At 38.0% G+C, this 19,553-nt stretch overlaps 1 protein-coding gene across 2 annotated transcripts in view; it reads right to left on the reverse strand.

Annotated features, from left to right (window-relative positions):
- The window catches only part of ADAM9 (ADAM metallopeptidase domain 9), a 107,582-nt gene that overhangs the window by 73,978 nt on the left and 14,051 nt on the right, over positions 1-19,553 (reverse strand). For both annotated transcript variants that reach the window (XM_072635117.1, XM_072635116.1), the window contains exons 2-4: positions 13,560-13,657; positions 10,380-10,444; positions 2,248-2,326 (exon numbers count right to left, since the gene is read on the reverse strand). In XM_072635117.1, coding sequence (XP_072491218.1) covers positions 2,248-2,326; positions 10,380-10,444; positions 13,560-13,657 — 242 coding nt within the window. The remainder of the gene's footprint in view (positions 1-2,247; positions 2,327-10,379; positions 10,445-13,559; positions 13,658-19,553) is intronic.

Below are 19,553 nucleotides of genomic sequence, written 5' to 3' on the forward strand. Positions count from 1 at the left end.
CAATTCCATCTCATTGCCCTTTACTACGTCTAGCTTCTTTGTTGCTGTTGTTATGTTTGTCCTTTGTTCTCGAAGAGGACCATGACATCAAGATGATGACATGACATGCAGCTGACTCTGATTTGAGTGAGGGAGGGCTGTGCAAGGTCACCAACCTCACTTTCTCCTCCTGAGCCACTGGGTCCAGCGGCCTGATATTCATCAGGATGGCTGTAGATGGCCCAGGCTGTAATGGGGAAACCCTGGTCCTTTCAGGCTAAGGGCTTATCACGTTCTCACTTTGAGTGAGATACACCCATTCAATGAATAGTTGATAATAATAATCTCATCTCTTACTTTTCTGTGACTTAGACATACATTTCTCAATTCCCTTCCTTATGACTTAAAACACTACAGTGTCTGTACCCACTCTCCTCTTTCCTGTCAGTGGAAGAAATGTTCATCTCCTTGCCAAGGCTAAAATGGTATCCTTCCACCTAGGCTTGGATTCTATGCCTTCCTAACCCATCTGGAACCTTACTGAGCTTCTTTAGTAGCCTAGAAGTCTATTCCCTTACCTATATACTAAGTATAGGCATTATTTCAGTGTTTAACATCTTTATCTACCCTGTAGTGATTTAAAACTCAATTTTTCTATTTTTCTAGTTCCCTATATGTGGCAAATTTATTTAAGATATAATTTTCTACCACTTAATATTATAAATTAAAAAATAATGACAAGATAGGAAATATATCAAATTCAGAACAGTTTTAATCTGCCTAGAGAATGAGGAGTAATCTTTCATCTGGCAAACAAACAAAAACCCCACCCACATTAGTTTGTATTTCTAGGCACTAACAGGAAGAGATAAAACTATTTTGTAAAATATTTTGTAAGTTCACAGCTACACAAGTTCCACTGATGCAATTTAAAATAGATTTTCAAATAAAACTTGATCAAAAAAACCCTCCATATGGATAGCATAAAATTATGGGAAGTCTATTTTCAGTATCCCTTAAAAACTCAAAAAGGAACCCTAAAGTTCAATGCTTGAAAAAAATAACAAAATGTATATATATTTTCTACTTCATTTCCTACCTACAAACTGCTTTCAAAGGATCATAAGATTTGAAGTTAGTGATCATCTAATTCAGTATGTCAAACTCCAATAGAACTAGATTCATATTACCCAGGTTTCATTGTATTTTTACATATTTTGCTAAACATTTTCCAATTACATTTTGGACTGGGCTGTACTAAGCAGTTTTGTTATTGGGCATCTCTGATGTAATCCAACCTTTTTATTTCACAGGGAAGGAAAATAAGATTCAAAGCCATAAGAGGAGTAATCAATATTTGCTGAATTCAAATTCAAGTAACAGAATTTAGCCTTGAATCCAGATCTTCAGACTTTTCCTCCTTCACCACAATTATTTCTAGAAGGAGGGGAAAAAATAAAATATCTGCTGTTTCGTTTGTCAAAAAAATAACTAAATCTAGATTTTCTTGCCCACTGTTTTATAATGTAGGACTTGCAAATCAAGAAAATTACGTCTCTCAATGAAGAAAAAACCCCAGCAGAATAAAATACATTTTCAATAAAATAAGTAAATGTTCTACTAAATATTCCTCAAGACCATAATCCTAAATTTATTCGATACAGGCTTAATTCATACATATTTTAATAAAAGGAATAAGGTGATATTTAACTGCATAGCAAAATACTCTGATTAGCTTAGACAAAAAGCAAAACTACTTGTGCTATAGCTAAACATCACACAGAGCCAAATTAGACAAATGGTAATTAACTGCTAAGGTTCGGGCCAGCTCTGTTCCCAGGAGAGATTCCCTAACAGAGAGAACCCCACCTCTTTAAGTCACTGTTTTTGGTGAGCAAAGAGACTGTTAGAATACACAACAGCAAACAAATGCTTATTAGTAAAATGTTAGTAGTTTAATATGGAAGGAGAGCTGCTTCTCAAGTTATCAAACTTTAAATAAAATATAAATTAAAGACCTCAACTACAATTGTAGAAAATTTACTTACAAACGTACAAACTTAAGGATCAGCTACTTTTCTTCAATGTATACAATACCAACCAGGGACCTCTGTTTTTCCTTTGATAAGTGGAATGAAACCTTATTACCAAAGAATATTTTTCTGGTTTGTAAAAAAATAAAAAATGAACCACTAAATGCCTGAACAAAAACAATTGAAAAATACAGTTGTTTAAAGTCTTGTGCCAAGAGCAAAAGGAAAAAATTACCTCTATATCAGGATGGTCGGAGAGCAGAGACCCTTCCTCACTGTAGGTATAAACTACAAAATCTTTGGGCAACAGTCCCCTAAAAAATAAATAAAACATTTTATTTACTATTCTGCTTTCTACAAGAATAAAAGAGCTCATTCTAGAAAAGCTGGTCTAACACTAGGAAATAGGTAACATTTGACAGGAATATTGCTAATATCAAATCTAACATTAACTTAGAAGGAAAAAAGCTAACTGACAGTAAGAAAGGCCCTCCCTCTGACCAATCCTAGTAATGTCAGAATTCTAGTAATGTCTCTGCATTCCTGATCTTGGGGCCTTTACTCTCAATTAGGTTAAAGTCCCCACCCTGGGATGTTACCCGTAAACAAAGCCAGATTGAGCTAGATCAGCTGCTAAAGTGGTTTCTAATATCCTTGTGTTGCTCAATGGGATTTATGGTGAGTTAGATCATGAAAGGGGGGGAAAAAACCCCAGAATAAAATGCTAGAGAGGTGGAATGCCAAGGGTGGTGGAGATCTCATGACCAGGCCTTATTACATAATATGACTTTCTCCCATTTTCCTCCTAAGAGTATGAAAACCTGGGGGGGGGGGGAGTAGGAGAAAATAACCAGAACATCCATTTATTCAGATGTGGGTGACCCCAGGGCTGCAGGTTTTTGAACCTGTTATCTTAATTAAATATGCCTTATTCCTCCACTTATGAGTTTATTTCAGGATTTGACACATTAAAGCAATTAAAATTAAATTTATGAAAATATTATTTAAATGTAGGATATACCACTGCAAAACCAGCAATATTCAGGAACAAAATTAGGATCAAACTAGTGATAAATGACAAAAACAGATATTAAGTTCCCTGTTAATCTCTTATAGTCAATAAATTTTTGCTGGGAGAAACAGGATGGAAAGCATCACTGACTTAATGAGTTTAGCCTTATTTCTTGGGAATAATTACATAAATTAAAATTGCTTGTCCCCCCCTCCTTCCTCCCAAGACAGTAATCCAAAAGAATATTCTAAGTGTGAAGGGAAAGGGGTAAAGTTCCTTTTCAGGATTTCATCCAAATGCATTTTCTTTCATATTGAACATTTCTGTTTCCCCTGTCTTGAGAAACAATTAGACCTAAGGCACTATAGGCAACAGTATATCTGCCACATCTTAAATGATCTATAATGAAATAGACTGAGTAGTTATTTAAAGTAAAACACACTTAAGCTTAACTGACCTTACATGAGTCTATGAAATTGCCACTTGCTTACCCTTTCACAATAAAACTTGGTAAGTTAATAGAATGTTGATTTCATTTGTGTAACTAGCAATGTACCTAAAAATGTTTTAAAAATTAACTTAATTACTTAGTTCTGACCTGTTTACACGAGGTAAGGCAAAGAGGCTTAGAAAGATTCTCCAGGAGGGCAGAGCCAAGATGGCAGAGTAGAAAGACGCACATACACTAGCTCTTCCCCCACAGCCCATAAAATACCTATAAAAAAAGACTCTCAACAAATTCTAGAGCAGCAGAAGCCACAGAACAATGGAGTGGAGGAGATTTCTAGCCCAGAGTGACCTGAAAGACTGACAGGAAAGGTTTGTCGCACTGGAAGCAGAGCAGAGCCCAGACTAGCCTCGGCCACGGGGTACTGGGAGGAGCAGGACCAAGCAGGCTTCAGGGACAGAATCTCCAGTGGCAGCACTGATCCCTTAACCCACAGGCGCTAAAGGTCAGTGAAAGGGTTTCTTCGGCTGGCCGAGAAGGGAGCAGGGTATCCCATAACTCAGGCCTCCTCAGGTGGCAGCAGCAGAGGCAGCAGCAGACCTGGGCTCCCAAGGCAGGCAGCAGCCCGCATCCATTGCTGAAGCCCCTGAGGGAACTGAGCCCTGTGTGACAGCCCTGCCCCCACCTAAGCAGCTGATCTTAATCTCACACTGAATAGCAGCCCTGCCCCCTCGCCCCCCCCAGCCTAAAACCCCTGAGGTTTTGGAGCAGCTCATCTTTGGAGAGGAAACTCAGAAGTCAACTAACTGGCTGGGAAAATGCCCAAAACAGGGGAAAAAAATAAGACGACAGAAGGTTACTTTCTTGGTGAACAGGTGTCTCCTCCCATCCTTTTGGATGAGGAAGAACAAGGCATACTGTCAGAGGAAGTCAAGGCCTCTGCTTCCAAGACCTCCAAAAGGAACTTAAACCGGGCTCTGGCAATAGAAGAGCTTGAAAAGAGAGTTAGCAGCTTACTAAAGGAGAATCAAAAAAATGCTGAGGAAAATAACACCTTTAAAAAGAGGCTAACTCAATTGGAAAAAGAGGTCCAAAAAACCAATGAGGAGAAGGAGGCTTTAAAAAGCAGAATTAGCCAAATGGAGGAGAAGGTTCAAAAGCTCACTGAACAAAATAGTTCTCTGAAAGAGAGAATTGAGTTCAGGGAAATGAATTACTATGAAATAAACCAAGCAGTTAAAAAACAAAACCAAAAGTTTGAAAAAATATAAGATAATGTGAAACATCTCACTGCAAAAACAACTGACCTGGAAAATAGATCCAGGAGAGACAATTTAAAAATTATGGGACTACCTGAAAACCACGATCAAAAAAAGAGCCTAGACATTATCTTCCATGAAATTATCAAGGAAAATTGCCCTGATATTCTACAAGTAGAAGGCAAAATAAATATTGAAGGAATCCACCAATCACCTCCTCAAAGAGACCTGAAGAGAGAAACTCCTAGGAATATTGTGACCAAATTTCAGAGTTCCCAGATTAAAAAGAAAATACTGCAAACAGCTAGAAAGAAACAATTTGAGTATTGTGGAAATACAATCAGGATAACACAGGATATGGCAGCTTCAATATTAAGGGATGGAAGGGCTTAGAATAGGATATTCCAGAAGTCAAAGGAACTGGGATTAAAACCAAGAATCATCTATCCAGCAAAACTGAATATAATACTTCAAGGGAATAAATGGTCATTTAATGATATAGAGGACTATGAAGCATTCATATTGAGGAAAAGACCAGAACTGAAGAGAAAATTTGACCTTCCAACACAAGATTCAAGAAAAGCATGAAAAGGTAAACAGGAAAGAGAAATCATAAAAAATTTTCTAAAGCTGAACTGTTTACATTCCTACATGGAAAGAAAATATTTATAACTCTTGAATTTTTTCTCAGTATTTGGGTTGGTGGAAGGATTGTACACGTACACACACATACACACACACACACACACACACACACACAGGTTGTGTTGAATCAAAAGAGATGATATCCATGCAAAAAAAATAAAATAAAAATTAAGGGGTGAGGGAGGAAAATACTAAAAGGAGAAAGGGAGAAATGGAATGGAGCAGGCTATAACTCACAAAAGAGATAAGAAAAATCTTGTTCAATGGAGGAGAAAAGGGAGAAAAGGAGAGGGGAAAAGTGAAGCTACTCTCTCCACATATGGCTAAAGGAGGGAATAACATGCTCACTAAATTTGATATGAAAATCTATCTTACACCACAGGAAAGTAGGGGAGGAGGCAACAAGTGGGGTGAGGGGAATGATAGAAGGGAGGGCAAATGGGAGAAGAGAATAACTAGAAATAAACTTTTGGGAAGGGGCAAAGTCAAATGAGGGAATAAAAAATGAAAAAAAATAAGGGGGGATAGAGTAGGATAGAGGGCAATATAGTTACTATTACATAACATGATTATTATGGAAGTCTTTTGCAAAATGACACATATTTAGTCTGTATTGAATTGCTTGCCTTCTCAGTGGGGAGGGAGGGAGGGAGAGAGGTTGGAATTCAAAGTATTAGTAACGAATGTTGAGAATTTTTATTGCATATAACCGGGAAATAAGAAATACAGGGAATGGGATATAGAAATTTAATTTGCCCTACAAGAAAAGAGAGAAGATGGGAATAAGGGAAGGGTAGAGTATGATAGAAGGGAGGGTACATTGAGGGAAGGAGTAATCATCAGAATGCAAAGTATTAGGAAACAGGGGGAGCGGAGCGATGGGGAGAAAAATTGGACAAGCTACAAACTGATATAAAAGCAATTAGTATTAAAACAATTGACTGGATTAATTACTGAGAATAAATCAAAGACATCCGTAGTTTGGGGAAAAGAATTTTAGTCTAAATTTCCTAGAGGTAGGTAACCTCGGGTAAAATTTGGCATTGATGGAAAAGTCAAGGTTTTAATGGTAAATTTGATTTTATGATTGCTATTTAAGCAGGAACTAGAACATGTATAGAAAGGCATGTAAGCCACTTAACACTTGCTTCAAAAGATGCTCCTTGGCCAATGTGAAATTATAGTCATATTGAAACCTGGTTACTGGTACTTGCTATTTTGAGATGCTATGGGACTATTAAGTGACTGTTCTTCTGAGTCTAACTCCAGGTATGGGTAGCAAGACAGGCAGTCTGAGCCTCCAATCCATGATGCCAATAAGCCTGTGAGATGCTGGTATGAACTAAAGAAGATGATCTCATGGGAAGGGTGGGAGAGCAGCTGTTCAGCCTGGGCTGAGGTAGGAGTCTCCTGACTCAATTTCCCCACTGACACCTGGCAGACTTTAAGCCTGCCTGAATCCAAGCTGACAATCCACTCCTGCCTGGAATTGACATGAAGTTGGGGATACATTGGTTCCCTGTAATGTCCCTACTCTTAGTGGCAATTTCCTATAGTCAAAAGGTTGGTAAGCTTAATACCAGATCTATTAAATTATAGATTGTTGGTAGGGGACCATCCGAAGTTAAGTCAAAAATTAAGCTATTAGGCATAGGACTTTAGACTAACAACAATAAGTTAGGGTCCTTTAATTCTTAGTAATACTGTGGAGACAATTAGGTCAAGGGCTTGTGAAGTTAGCATACCATAAATATTATTTGTGTCTCAGTCGGTTAATGTTTAAAAAAAAAATTCTTTTGTGGTCCATATTGTAAATGCCTTAAAAAGAAGTTATCACCTGACCAAAAGTTGGAATTGTTTTATGTGATATGAACTGTATTAAAAATGAAAAATTAAATAGAAAAAAAAGATTCTCCAATCACAGTACAATCATATTACTTGAAATTCTACTATTGGAGATTCAACAAGATGCAAATAATTCTCTCATCAGCTTATACTTTAAGAACGAGAGACAGATGAAGACAGCGAAAACCTATTGTATTTGGAGTCAGAAAGAAAGTACAAATTGTTTTGAGAAAATATATTAATAACTTTCACCAGGATTAAGCAAATTATGCCCCATAGGTCAAATCTGACCTCTTTGGATACAGTAAAACTTACTTTACAAATGTAAAAACATTCTTAGCTTGCAAGACCTAACAAAAACAGGCAAGGATCAATTGGACAAAGTTTGCAGAACCCCAATCTTAAATAACTGTCTAAGTCAGAAAGGTTAAGTAACTTCCCCATGTTCATAATATTTAGCCTCAGCAATGGCATCTGAAACCAAGTCCAGCACTCTATTCATGATATGCTTTTCTGTTGTGAAGAAAATGATTTTTAAAAATGAGCTAAACATTAAGTACCATCTAAAATTAAAGGTCTCCTGATGGAACAGAGGTATGGGTCAACATCTCCACACTACATAACTAGATAAGTTTCAAATAAGTACATGATTTAGCCATAAAGGGTGACATCATAAACAAATTAGAAGAACAAAGAATTCATTACTTTGCCAGATCTTTAGATAAGGGAAGAGTTATTGACCAAACAAAAGATAGAGAGGGATCACAGAGGGTGATATGGACAATTCTGACCATATAAAACTAAAATAGTATATAAAGCTGGGGCAGCTAGGTGGTGCAGTCGATAGAGCACCAGTGCAGGAGTCAGGAGGACCTGAGTTCAAATCTCACCTCAGACACTTGATACTCACTAGCTGTGTGACCTTGGGCAAGTCACTTAACCCCAAATGCCTCATCCTGGCTCATCTTCAGTCATCCTGATGAATATCTGGTCACTGGATTCAGATGCCTCCGGAGGAGAAGTGAGGCTGGTGACCTGCACAGCCCTCCTTCACTCAAAACAAAGTCAAGTGCAAGTCATGTCATCATTTCTCTGATGACATGGTCTTCTTCGGCTATGAAGGACGATCACACACACTAGCACATAAAACTAAGAAAAGCAGATCTAAGAACCTGTTAGCAGGCCCTCCTCTGTATGTCAGGGTCTCTGTTTTTATATCCATCCATTAATAGACCCATGCAACCTGCTTAAATCACATGGAAGCCTAAGTCACATGTGGTAAGAGGAGCTTATTGAACAGGTGAACAGGAAGGGTGGAGCAGAACTGGGAGGAAGTTGGTGAGAGCAGTTAGGGCAGAGTATATAAAGCAGGGCAGCTAGGTGGTACAGTGGATAGAGCACTAGTGCAGGAGTCAGGAGGACCCGAGTTTAAATCTCACCTCAGGCAGGCAGATACAACTAGTCTTGTGAGTGTTTGTTTGAGGGAAGGCTCTGGCAGGGCGGGCGAAGGCTTGGGAATGGCACTGTCCCCTGTAGTGCTAATATGTATTGGCTTCTTGGTTACCATAATGGATTTGACTTTCTGGTGTCTGAATAAATATTTTTATTCTGCCTTCTATATGGCAGAGTCTGTTATACTTTCCAATTCGGAACTACACTGGCATATTCATAGTTGCAGTCAGTGCTGTGAACACTGCCTTAGTGATAAACAAGTTTCTCTGACAGAGGGCTCATTTCTAAGATAGAGAAGGAACTGGTCCAAATTATAATAAGAGTCATTCCCCAAATGACAAATAGTCAAAGGACAACTCTGAGATGTCACTTCACATTCATCAGATTGACCAAGTTGGAAAAAAAAAGAAAATGACAAATGCTGGAGGGACAGTGGATAAACAAGTACTTTAGGAGAGTGATGAATTAGTTCAGCCCTTCCAGAAAGCATACGAATTACATCCAAAAATCTATTAAACTATGTATATTCATTCTATACCCCAAAGAGGTCAAAGAAGAAAAAGACCCATACAGACAAAAATATTTATAGTACATCTTTTCTGAGTTACAAAAGAACTGTAACTCAATTCTCAAAGAATTGGAAACTAAGGGAATATCCAATTAGGAAATAGCTAAATAAGTTATGACATATAAATGTGACTGGAGCATTATTGTGCTATAAGAAATGATGGTTTTAGAGTAACTTGAAAAAATTTGTATGAACTGATGCAGAGGAAATCGAGCAGAATCAGGAAGAGCAATTTATACAGCATTGTAAAGACAAACTTTGAGAGACTCAGAATTCTGTTCTAATTCTAAAAGGATTCACAATGAAACATGCTACCCACCTCCCACTAGAGGCGGAAGACTTGAGTACAGATGGAGACTTTTTCTAAAAACCTGTTTTATTTGAATATAAATGTTTGTGACAGGGAGACCTTTTTTTGCTTTCTAAATTAAGGGAAGAAAGAGCTGAAAGGGACATATCTGAAAATAAGGAAGGAAGGAAAGAAGGAGGAAAAGAGACAAGGGAAGAAGAAAAGAAGTCACAACTGCTTTTCAGGTATCTGTGTTCCTGCAAGATACCATATTTTTTAAGTATCTAAGATAATCTACAACAAGAGGCACTAGAGTCTGATGTGAATTATAATCTTGTTGAACTCTAAAATTTCAAATTAATCTCTACCAGTTACATTAATATCTTAATGTAAATTATTTATATTTTTTTCCTGAGATATGCTCGCTAATGGAATTTTAACTGAGAGTGACTTTTGGAACATAAAGGCACTGTTCAGGGAAGAAGCTTGTGGGGTGCTACAGTGAGAAGCTCTGACAAGACAGGGAAAGACCATAAAAGCACTGGGAGTTAGATTGGAGAAGAGGTGCCAAAGAAAAGCAGAGTTCAAGAAAGGAAAGCTAAAAGGACAATGAAAATAACAACTTCCTTCACAGGATTACCCAGGATCAGCTAGTCTGCAAGTTTTTCCTTGTATTCTCTTCCTGTAATTGAAACCAATTTTCTTATCCAATTAAAAAAATGAATAGTTTATCTTTTCCCTCATAACTTCTTAACAGTTAAAGCATTGTTGTTATTCCTATTTGTTTACCAATTAAAGCAAATTAGAAAGAAATTAGAAAGAAAATCTAACCACTAGATTATCTCTTACTTATTTCTTTCCAGATGAACAACATGTTTCCTTCCTTCAGCCTGAATAACATAAGACACCTGGTCCTAAAAGGAAAAAAAGAAACAGTAAGTCACAATTGCTTTTCAGGTGATTATTTATGTCAGCAAAACACAAAAATTACATCCCAAATTAGAATAATGATCAATACAGTTTTGTACTTTGCTTCTGACATTGTCACCAAATGTATCTGCAGCATGTAAACTGAGAATCTGAATTCAGAACTTTATAGATATTCTCTTAACCATCCTTAATCGCAAGTAGTTCAGTACAGTAGAAAAAAAATGGGATTTTCAGTCAAAACACCTGGATTCTAATTCCAGCTCCTATCATTTATCAAGTCATGAACACTGGCCACAAAAAGTCTATTCTAATGCTTAATTGTGACATGTGGCCAACCCTAGGTTCTTAAAGGTTAAGTCAATGGAGGACAATGTCTGGCAGATGCCACCTTACTAAAAAGGATTTTAATGTGTCCCTATGGTAGACAATCAACTTCAGAAGACCAGTTTAGATAAGGACAAAGAGGCTTAACACCAATTGGCAGGACACAAAAACCTATGAGAAAAAATATAAAATAATCCTTAGTCTCATGCAGTCCTTTCTGTGCTTGAAAAGATGGTGAAAGAACAGCAAAAAGGAGGCAGAGGGTGTTGAGAATCACAATCAAAAAACATTTATTAAACACTTTTAATGACACTTGATCTTATTGAATTGTATTACTCACAAAGAGCATAAGTGAAAAGATCACCATGAAGATAACTGCAGTTTATGAGCCAAATCTATTGCAGAAGATGAAGGAAAGAAATTCTATAAAGAATTTTGTAAGACCTTCTAAATTAAATCAATTAATAAGGAAGGGTACCAAAAGTATGCTAGAGAATATTGCTCAGAAATATCAGAAAATTACCCCCAAAAAGACCAGTGATAAAGGAAACCAAAAGAATCAGAAGATCTTGCATCTAGTCTAGAACAGCTATGAAGATAACCAGAAACCCAGAATAGAAGTTTCATTAGAGAAGCTGACAAAGAACAGGTAAATGCACAAACCAACAGAGGCAAGGAGAGAGCTTGTGTCAGAGAAGACAAATTGATCACAGGTAAACTAGTCAAAAGTGGGGGGAGGATGGAGCCCAAGAAAGCCAGCACAAGCAAACAAACAAACCTTAAACCTTCCATCTAGTGTTCAGGGATTATCACAAGCTCCCGTGATTCCAATCAGAAACTCTATGTCATTACAAAGGGAATAGGGCGTGCACACGGCACCCCTCAGAGAACTGATAGCTATAGCAAGAGACAGGGCCAGCTCACAGTTAAGAGCCAGAGCAAGGACTGTGATGGAGGAATTAGACCAGAATGGTGTCTGCAGGATTAAGAAAAGTCCAAGAGTTTTAAACCTCAGAAGAAGAAAACAACCCTCCAACAACAAGCAGAGCCTGAGGCAGGGGAAATGATTTGGCTATTTTAAGGACTACAATAATGTAGAAGAAACAAAACAGGAGATGAAAAATGAAATTAGAAATGAAATAAGGGTTCAGGGGGAAAAAATGAAAAACTAAGCAGTTTAGAACAGAAGATGTAAAAAACACTACCCAAGTACCAAACTCCCTGAAATACAGAATGGAGCAATCCGAACCCAATGATTTCATGAGACAACAAGCAATATTATAACAATGTCAAAAGATTAGAAAAAATAGAAGAAAACATAAGGTATCTACTGTCAAAAATGACTGGAAAAAAAAAGCCAAAGACAGAAAACGCAATAATGACTGGATTCCTTAAAAGCAATGACCACATGAAGAACCTAAGATGTGCTACACATATAGTAGAATTAAAATATAATCACAAGAAAACTGCATGGATGTGTTAATGTTATACACATAGTGGAATATGATATTCCAATGACAACAAAGAATAACACAAACTAAATTACCCTACAAATCTGAGCATAATCATATAGGAGGGAAAAAAGGGGCTTAAGCATAATCAAGAAGGGCAAGTCTGAGTCATTTTCCTCCTTAATTAACAGCTAAGATTCCCTTCTCTCTCCCCTCCCCACAAAATACTGGAAATATCGCACAGGATTAAGAAATTAAAAAGACTAAAGATTTGCAGGCTGCACAAAAAGGCTAACACAAATCTATCATAAATACTTTCTTAAAGAGTGGGGATGCAGCAAATACTAAAAAACACCACACGAAAAAATATTCAACTATAACAGACAAGAAATCACTCCAATCCCTCCAACCACAAAGCTTCTGAAGTGATTTACCTAAAGTATACAGGTCTGAGCATGTTACCTTATTACTTGACAAAATCCAATGGCTCCCTAACACCTCTAGGATCAAACAGAATCTATTCTGCTTGGAATTTAAAGTCCTTCACAATCTGACCTCTTCCTACTTTTCCAGTCTTCTTACATATTATGTTCTGACATGAATTCCCTTGCTCCAGCTATACTGACCAACTAGCTTTTCTATATATACAGCACATGTACTGTCTCCATGCCTTTTCACTGTCTGTCTCACAGATCTGGAATGTACTCCCTCCTCAACTCCAGCTCTTAGAATCAAAACTCAGCTCAAGTGTCAAGTTCTACACAAAGCCTTTCCTGATCCCTCCAGCTTCTGTTTCCCTTCCTCCCACAACTACTTTGTAGTAGTGGACCCAGACACAGATGGACCCAGACATATACATAAATAAGCACATGTTACTATGCTAGAATTTAAGCTATGTGAGGTCAGAGATTGTTTCACTTCTGAATCTGTGTACCCGTAGTTTAAAACAACCTAGCACACAATCAGTACTAAAGGGATGTTGACTGATTCCTTTTAGAATCATTTGCCTGTGTATAGTTAAGATCATGAGATCATTGACTTGTTCAAGTAAAGACAAAAACCAATACCAAAATAAAAAGATAAATGTAAGAAAAATACTAAAACTCTAACTTAACTGATTCAAAAGGTAGAAAATGGGAAAAGAATATGTAGATTTTAAAAACAGACCAAGATAAGAACTGTCACCAAGGGAAAGTTAAATATGGAGAGGAAGTAAGGAAGGGTTTGGTTTTTAGCCCAAGAAATGATTGTGACATAATGACAAATGGTATTAACAATTTTTTAAAAACTGAGGTTAACTAAATTTTTTTAAAAGGCAACCTACCTGTGCTGAATAGGGCCTAGGGGCCTCTCTTCTTTCTCTTACTAATCTCCAGGGTGTTATAATTTCATAGGAAGACAGATGTGAGGTCTGCTGAAAATCTATCAAAAGAAAAAGGAATCACATTATGATCAGTGAGAAAGGAAAAACCCATTAAAAATAGCAAAAGTTCAAAATACAAATTTCTTTAAAAAAACTCAGACATACACATATAGTAAGGTATCTCTAAAAGGAGGTAAGAACTTAATTTAAGTTAGTACTTAAATCTTCATAATATTTCTTATGGATATTTCTTTCACCCATATTACACCCTATCACATTTACTTGTGTGTGCGTGTGTGTGTGTGTGTGTGTGTGTGTGTGTATCTCATATCTTCCATAATGGACCAAGATCTCCTTGAGAACAGAGACCAAGTGGTTTTTCATCTTTGTATCCCAAGTGCCTTGCAATAGAAGGCATACAGCAAAAATTTATTGAAATAAATACAGAAAAGCGACAGAATATTGTAGTGGATAGGTAAGAAGAGAAATAGGTTATTTTATCGATTTCTTTCCTCTAGAAAGAGCATTAATTATCACAAATACTTGAAAATATGTACTGAAGATCTCCAAACTCATTCTAGGTGTCATAGAATCAATTCCTGGTTTCCCAAGTTCCCCAGAGATACTGCAGCTGGCAGGAGTTAAGGGCAGATCTTCCCAAGAACTCAAATCCCCCTTTCTTGTATCCAGATGAACCTGAGTTTTAGCTCAGGATACAGTTCCCCTCACACACATTCCTCCCTCAGGACGGATTCCGTCCCAAATGGTCCCTGAGGGGCCAACACAATGCAATTTACGATGACTAACAAGCTGAACGTAGCCATGTAAATGTCTCCATTGTTCACAGATTATTTGCTTTCTTTGTCCTTCCCATATTTGGCTTAATGAAGGAGTCAGTTTTTACTGGCAAATGCTCTGTGGTCACACACTAAAGATCTGCCCACTCCTAGGTAAGCAGAACTTTCCCGGTTATTAGAGATGAACTAACATTACCTTTATTTTCTCATCTTTGTTGACTCTTACTCAGTTACTATGTATTCTCTTTGTTTCAAAGCTGCTGCACATAAAAAATGGCCATGGATGGAAAGGTTTCAAATAGATCCCCTCTGCGGAATAGTCAGTGAGCACTTATTAAAGGCCTATTCTGTGAGGGGCACCCAGCTAGCTGGGAATAAAAAGAGACAAACGATACTCCCTGCCTCAAGGAGCTCACAGATTAATGAGAAAAATGACATGCAGACAACCATATATAAATAAGATATCCAAAGGATAAACCATATAGGATTCACACTGTGATCACCCTGCTCTCCTTCATACTCTCTTCTCGCGGTTTTTGTAACACATCTCTCCTAGTTCTCCTACCCATCTGATTACTCAATTTTCCTCTGCTAGACCTTCATCCAGATCACACAGGTTAAATAAAGGTAGGTATCCAACAGGGCTCTCTCCCCTGGGCCCCTCTTCTCTCCTCCCTCTATGCTATTTCACTTGGAGATCTCATCAGTTCCCAATTCAATTATAACCTCTATGTCCAAGGATTCTCAGATTTATCTAATACCTCTTCTAAATACTTATCTGTCTCTCTGGACTTCCAGCCTTGCATCTCTGCTACCTACTGGATATTTCAAATTGGATATCATGTAAATATCTAAAAATCATAATTTTTAAAACTGAATTTACTGTCTTCCTCTAACCTCAAACCGTCCTCTCTTCCTTCCCTATCACCACTGAGGATACTACTATCCTCCTAGGCTCACTACCTAGGTGTCATCCTCAACTCTTCACTCTCTCTCACCTCCCTTCCCCTATCCACCCAATCCACTGCCAAAACCTGACAATTTTATTTTCATAAGCTCTCTCACATTTGACCCCTTCTATCTTGACACTGCCACTATCCATGCTGTCAATCAATAAACATTTCTTAAATGCCTACTATGTGCCAGGCACTGTTAAGTGCTAGCATACCAAAAAGGGCAAAAAAGCAACTCAACCCTCAAGGAGCTCATGATCTATTGGGGAGAAACAAGAAATGGCTATCCTTATATGGAGTTGCTGAGAGCTCTCCAATACCCACTGTTCAGCATCTATCTGCTCCAGAGGATGGGAAGAGCCACAGGGGTAGGGTGTACTGATAAGGTATGAGTTTCAGGGCTGTTGTGATCTTGCAAGATGATGACATTCCAAAGAACATGGTGAAGTCCAGAGGAATATAGCCTGTGAGAAATGAGATGGGTGCCTCCAATGCCACTGGTCCTTATCACTTCTTTCCTGGACTATTGCCATGGCCTGCCGGTTGTGCCTGCCACAAGTCTCTCCAGAAGTGATCTTCCTAAAGCCTAGAGAGTGTGACCACTCTCCCATCTTCCACTCAATCAATTCCACTGATTTGCTATCATCTCTAGGATTAAATATAAAATCCTCTGTTTGGTTTTTGGCCCTTCATAACCTGCACCTTCTCAGAATCATCTTTCCAGTCTTCAAAACATACTCTTTTATTCCGTGACACTGGTCTCCTTTTATTTCTCAAACAAAACACTCCATCTCTCGCCTAGGCAATTTCACTGGTGGTTCCCCATTCCTAAAATGTTCTCCCTCATCTCCACTTCCTACTTTCCTAGCTTTCTTCAAGCTTCAGCTAAAATCTTACTCATGCTTAATAAGTAATCAACAGACATCTAAAATTTGAAATGAAATTTTCTTAATGCCTGTGAAAGGTACTGCTTCATATGCTGACATTTTGGTTGCTGAAAGGGCAGAAAAAGTATTTTTGTTTAAGAAAAAAAATGAAAATCTACTTGAGAAGATACAGCCTCTCAAATAAAATGTGCAAAGACACAAATTGCTATAAGAGTATTTAATAGGAATGTATGTGTAGAACCTATATAAAATTGTATGCCGTCTCAGGGAAGGTATGGGGAGGTAGGAGGAAAGGAGGAGGAGGAGGAAGGGGAAAAAAAAATCTGAGATATATGGAAGTGATTATAGAACACTGAAAACAAATAAAATAAAATAAAAAAACAGAGGAAAAAAAATTGCTCTAAGGACCAGATAAAGAACTGTCCTGATGAATGCACTGAGAAGACTTCTCTTAAAGAAAAGAAATAACTGAGTTAACTATGGTTTCCAGTCCATCAGCCCATTGTCATGTGACTATTCCCATAATTTTAAACATTACAATGGAGAAACTGTAAATCCAGCAAATATTGGGAGATTGTGGAAATTATTAAGGATTGTTGAGCTACACCTGACAAAAAGTCAGCACTGCTGAGTTTCAAATCATAAACTACAGAAGAAGTACAGCTTGTGAGCAAGCACTGGCAGAAGGCATTAGTAGTCAAAGAAGAAACTACAGGAAGAAGTAAGCAGAAAAGTAGTAGTAAAGGGAGAAGAGGGAAAATCCAAGCACAGGAGGAGCTGGGGACAGAAAGCACAGGAGGCCACAAGAGGAGCCTGCAGAAGACAAAATTTAGAAGCTGTAAAGAGCAGAGCTGACAGGAAAGCTTTGCAGCTGTTTTGCTGGGAGCCACACTGATTGGAAGACAAGTATGCTTTGCTTAGAGCTGACTGGCTCACTGTGAGAAAGCTAAATCCTGCTGGGGTGTGAAGAGTTAGCTGGACTAACAGCACTACAGTACCATGAATGGCCTGAGAGAAAGGAAATCTCTCAGAAGTCTCTAGGTTTCCCCCCACTGCTCTCTCTACTTTAAGAAGGAAAAAAAAGAAAGACAATCTTTGCATCTGCTTTGCTGTAAAGAGGTTTAACTTCTTTGAGAACTGATTAGACATAGCAAAATCCCATTATTTTAAGAGTAAGCTAGAAAAAGTCTATATGGTTTTCTTACTATCTATAGTTTAAAAGAGAGAAACTCATTTGAGTTTCAGAGCAGACCATTAGCTTAAGGGAACTATTTGTCATTGAAAGAAACTAATACTTTCTGAGCACACTGCCAAAAGTGGCTATGTGCTAAAAGAGGAGTTTCACTGTTTAGTAGCAGAAAATTGGCTTTGTCCAACAAAAAAGCTCTAAGAACCTGAGAGGAGTCAGAGAGCAGAGAAATAATTTTGCCCAAATGATAAAGATTATAAACTGTAATTTAAGGCCTGCCATGTAGAGTGTTGTAAGAATGTAGCTCCCCCACCCCCACCCCATACACCTATATTTCCTCTAGGACCCTAAGAGAGAGTCTGAATTATAGTCAAGTGGCCACGGCCACTAGCCTTCTGGTGATAGTAAGGTCCAGGTAGGGTAAACAGACTAGCCCTAGCCCAAGTAGAAAGGGCACATAAGGATATTTCAGGGTTGGGTCCACATCCAAACCATATTTGCTAAGTTTTTATGATACTTAGTGGTCAAAGTTACTTAAGCCTTTCCTATACCATATAGTTTTTACTCTGTGTTACTCCTAAATAAATCCATATAGTCAGACCCTATTTAATGAATGGAGGATTATTGATGAACACCTAATAATTACAACTGTATGTCCACTATTTGTGAGAAAACTGTTTCCAAAACATTTCCTTTATAAGTAGATTGGTGTCAAGAGTTGCAAAGTTTAAGTCGGTTAAATTTTATTTAATATGAACATTGTTAGCTGTTGGTATTTCTGCTGATCCTTGCAAATTCCAAGTATTATACTAAGTTCACTTGGTATAGGTTGTATAAATATATTGTGACAAATGATAAACCTTAGAGATGGTTTCTGGGTAATTAGTAATCAATTTATTAATTAGGCTTGTCTGGAATTAATAAATTGATGGTCAGGGGTTTCTCTCAGTAACCAAAGTCACCAAGGGAGACCCTGAAATGCCTTAAATCCCTTCAGAAGGGGAATTCCCCTGACAAGTGAAAGCTAACCCTGATAGGTTGACATTAAGGAGGAGGTGGGCCACATTTTCAGCTCTTCCTCCAGAGAATTTGGCTGGGTCTACAGACTCAACAGCCTCAAGCAGCTGGGAAGAGGAAACCATTTCCATTCTGATCTCTCTAGCTAGTTTTCTCCTTCAAGAACGGGGTTAACCAGGGGTGGGGAACCTGCTGCCTGGAGGCCACATGTGGCCCTCCAGATCCTTAAGTGTGGCCCTTTGACTGAGTCCAATTTTACAGAACAAATCCCCTTAATAAAAGGATTTGTTCTGTAAAACTTGAACTCAAGTCAAATGGCTGAGGCCACATGTTGCCTTAAGGCCCAGGTACCCCTGCCCTAAACTCTAATGGAGGGGATCAGGGATAGGGGATTTCTTCCCTCCAGCAAAGGCTGGCCCAGGTTGGATTCTGTTTCTATTCTAAACAGAAATTAGGTATCCCAGTAAGGTGGGGTCCCAACCTAGTTAACCAGCATATGTCTTGAAGGTTAGGAGCAATCACTCAGCCAAGCCTTCAGAGATTTACTGACATTTTCAGGAGCTGGATTTTAACAGAAATGAAAAGGATAGATCCCAATTTTTTAATTTTAAAATTTATTTTAAACAAATACAAAATAAGAAAAGAAAAACATTGCCATGGACCCAGTTGAATACAAGAGGATTCAATATATCTCAGATGACAAATTAATAATTAGTTATTAATAATTCCATCTAAAAATGATCACTTCTATAGTGTGTTACATCAAATCACAGATTTCTGAGAAAACTATAAACTGAAGAGGTGCCCAACAACAATGGTAGAAAAGGATGTTCCTCTTCTGAGGGTTCCCTACACCACCAAACAGTTTAACCTCAGTCTGTGTCATTTCTAATTGTAGAATGAAAACAATAGCACCAACCTGCCAGGGCTGTTCTGAGGAGCAAATGAAATGATATCTGTAATGTGCTTGGTACAGCCCTGGCACAAAGCAGGTGCTTCATAAATACTTATTCCCTTTCCTGCCCTCCCCCTCCTAATGGGTAAGTAGGTAAACATGACCATATCTATCCTAACAATTCTTGGCTGAAAGCACTTAACTTTAATACCAAAGA

This window comes from Notamacropus eugenii, chromosome 1, assembly GCF_028372415.1.
Source record: "Notamacropus eugenii isolate mMacEug1 chromosome 1, mMacEug1.pri_v2, whole genome shotgun sequence".
Classification (NCBI taxonomy): domain Eukaryota; kingdom Metazoa; phylum Chordata; class Mammalia; order Diprotodontia; family Macropodidae; genus Notamacropus; species Notamacropus eugenii.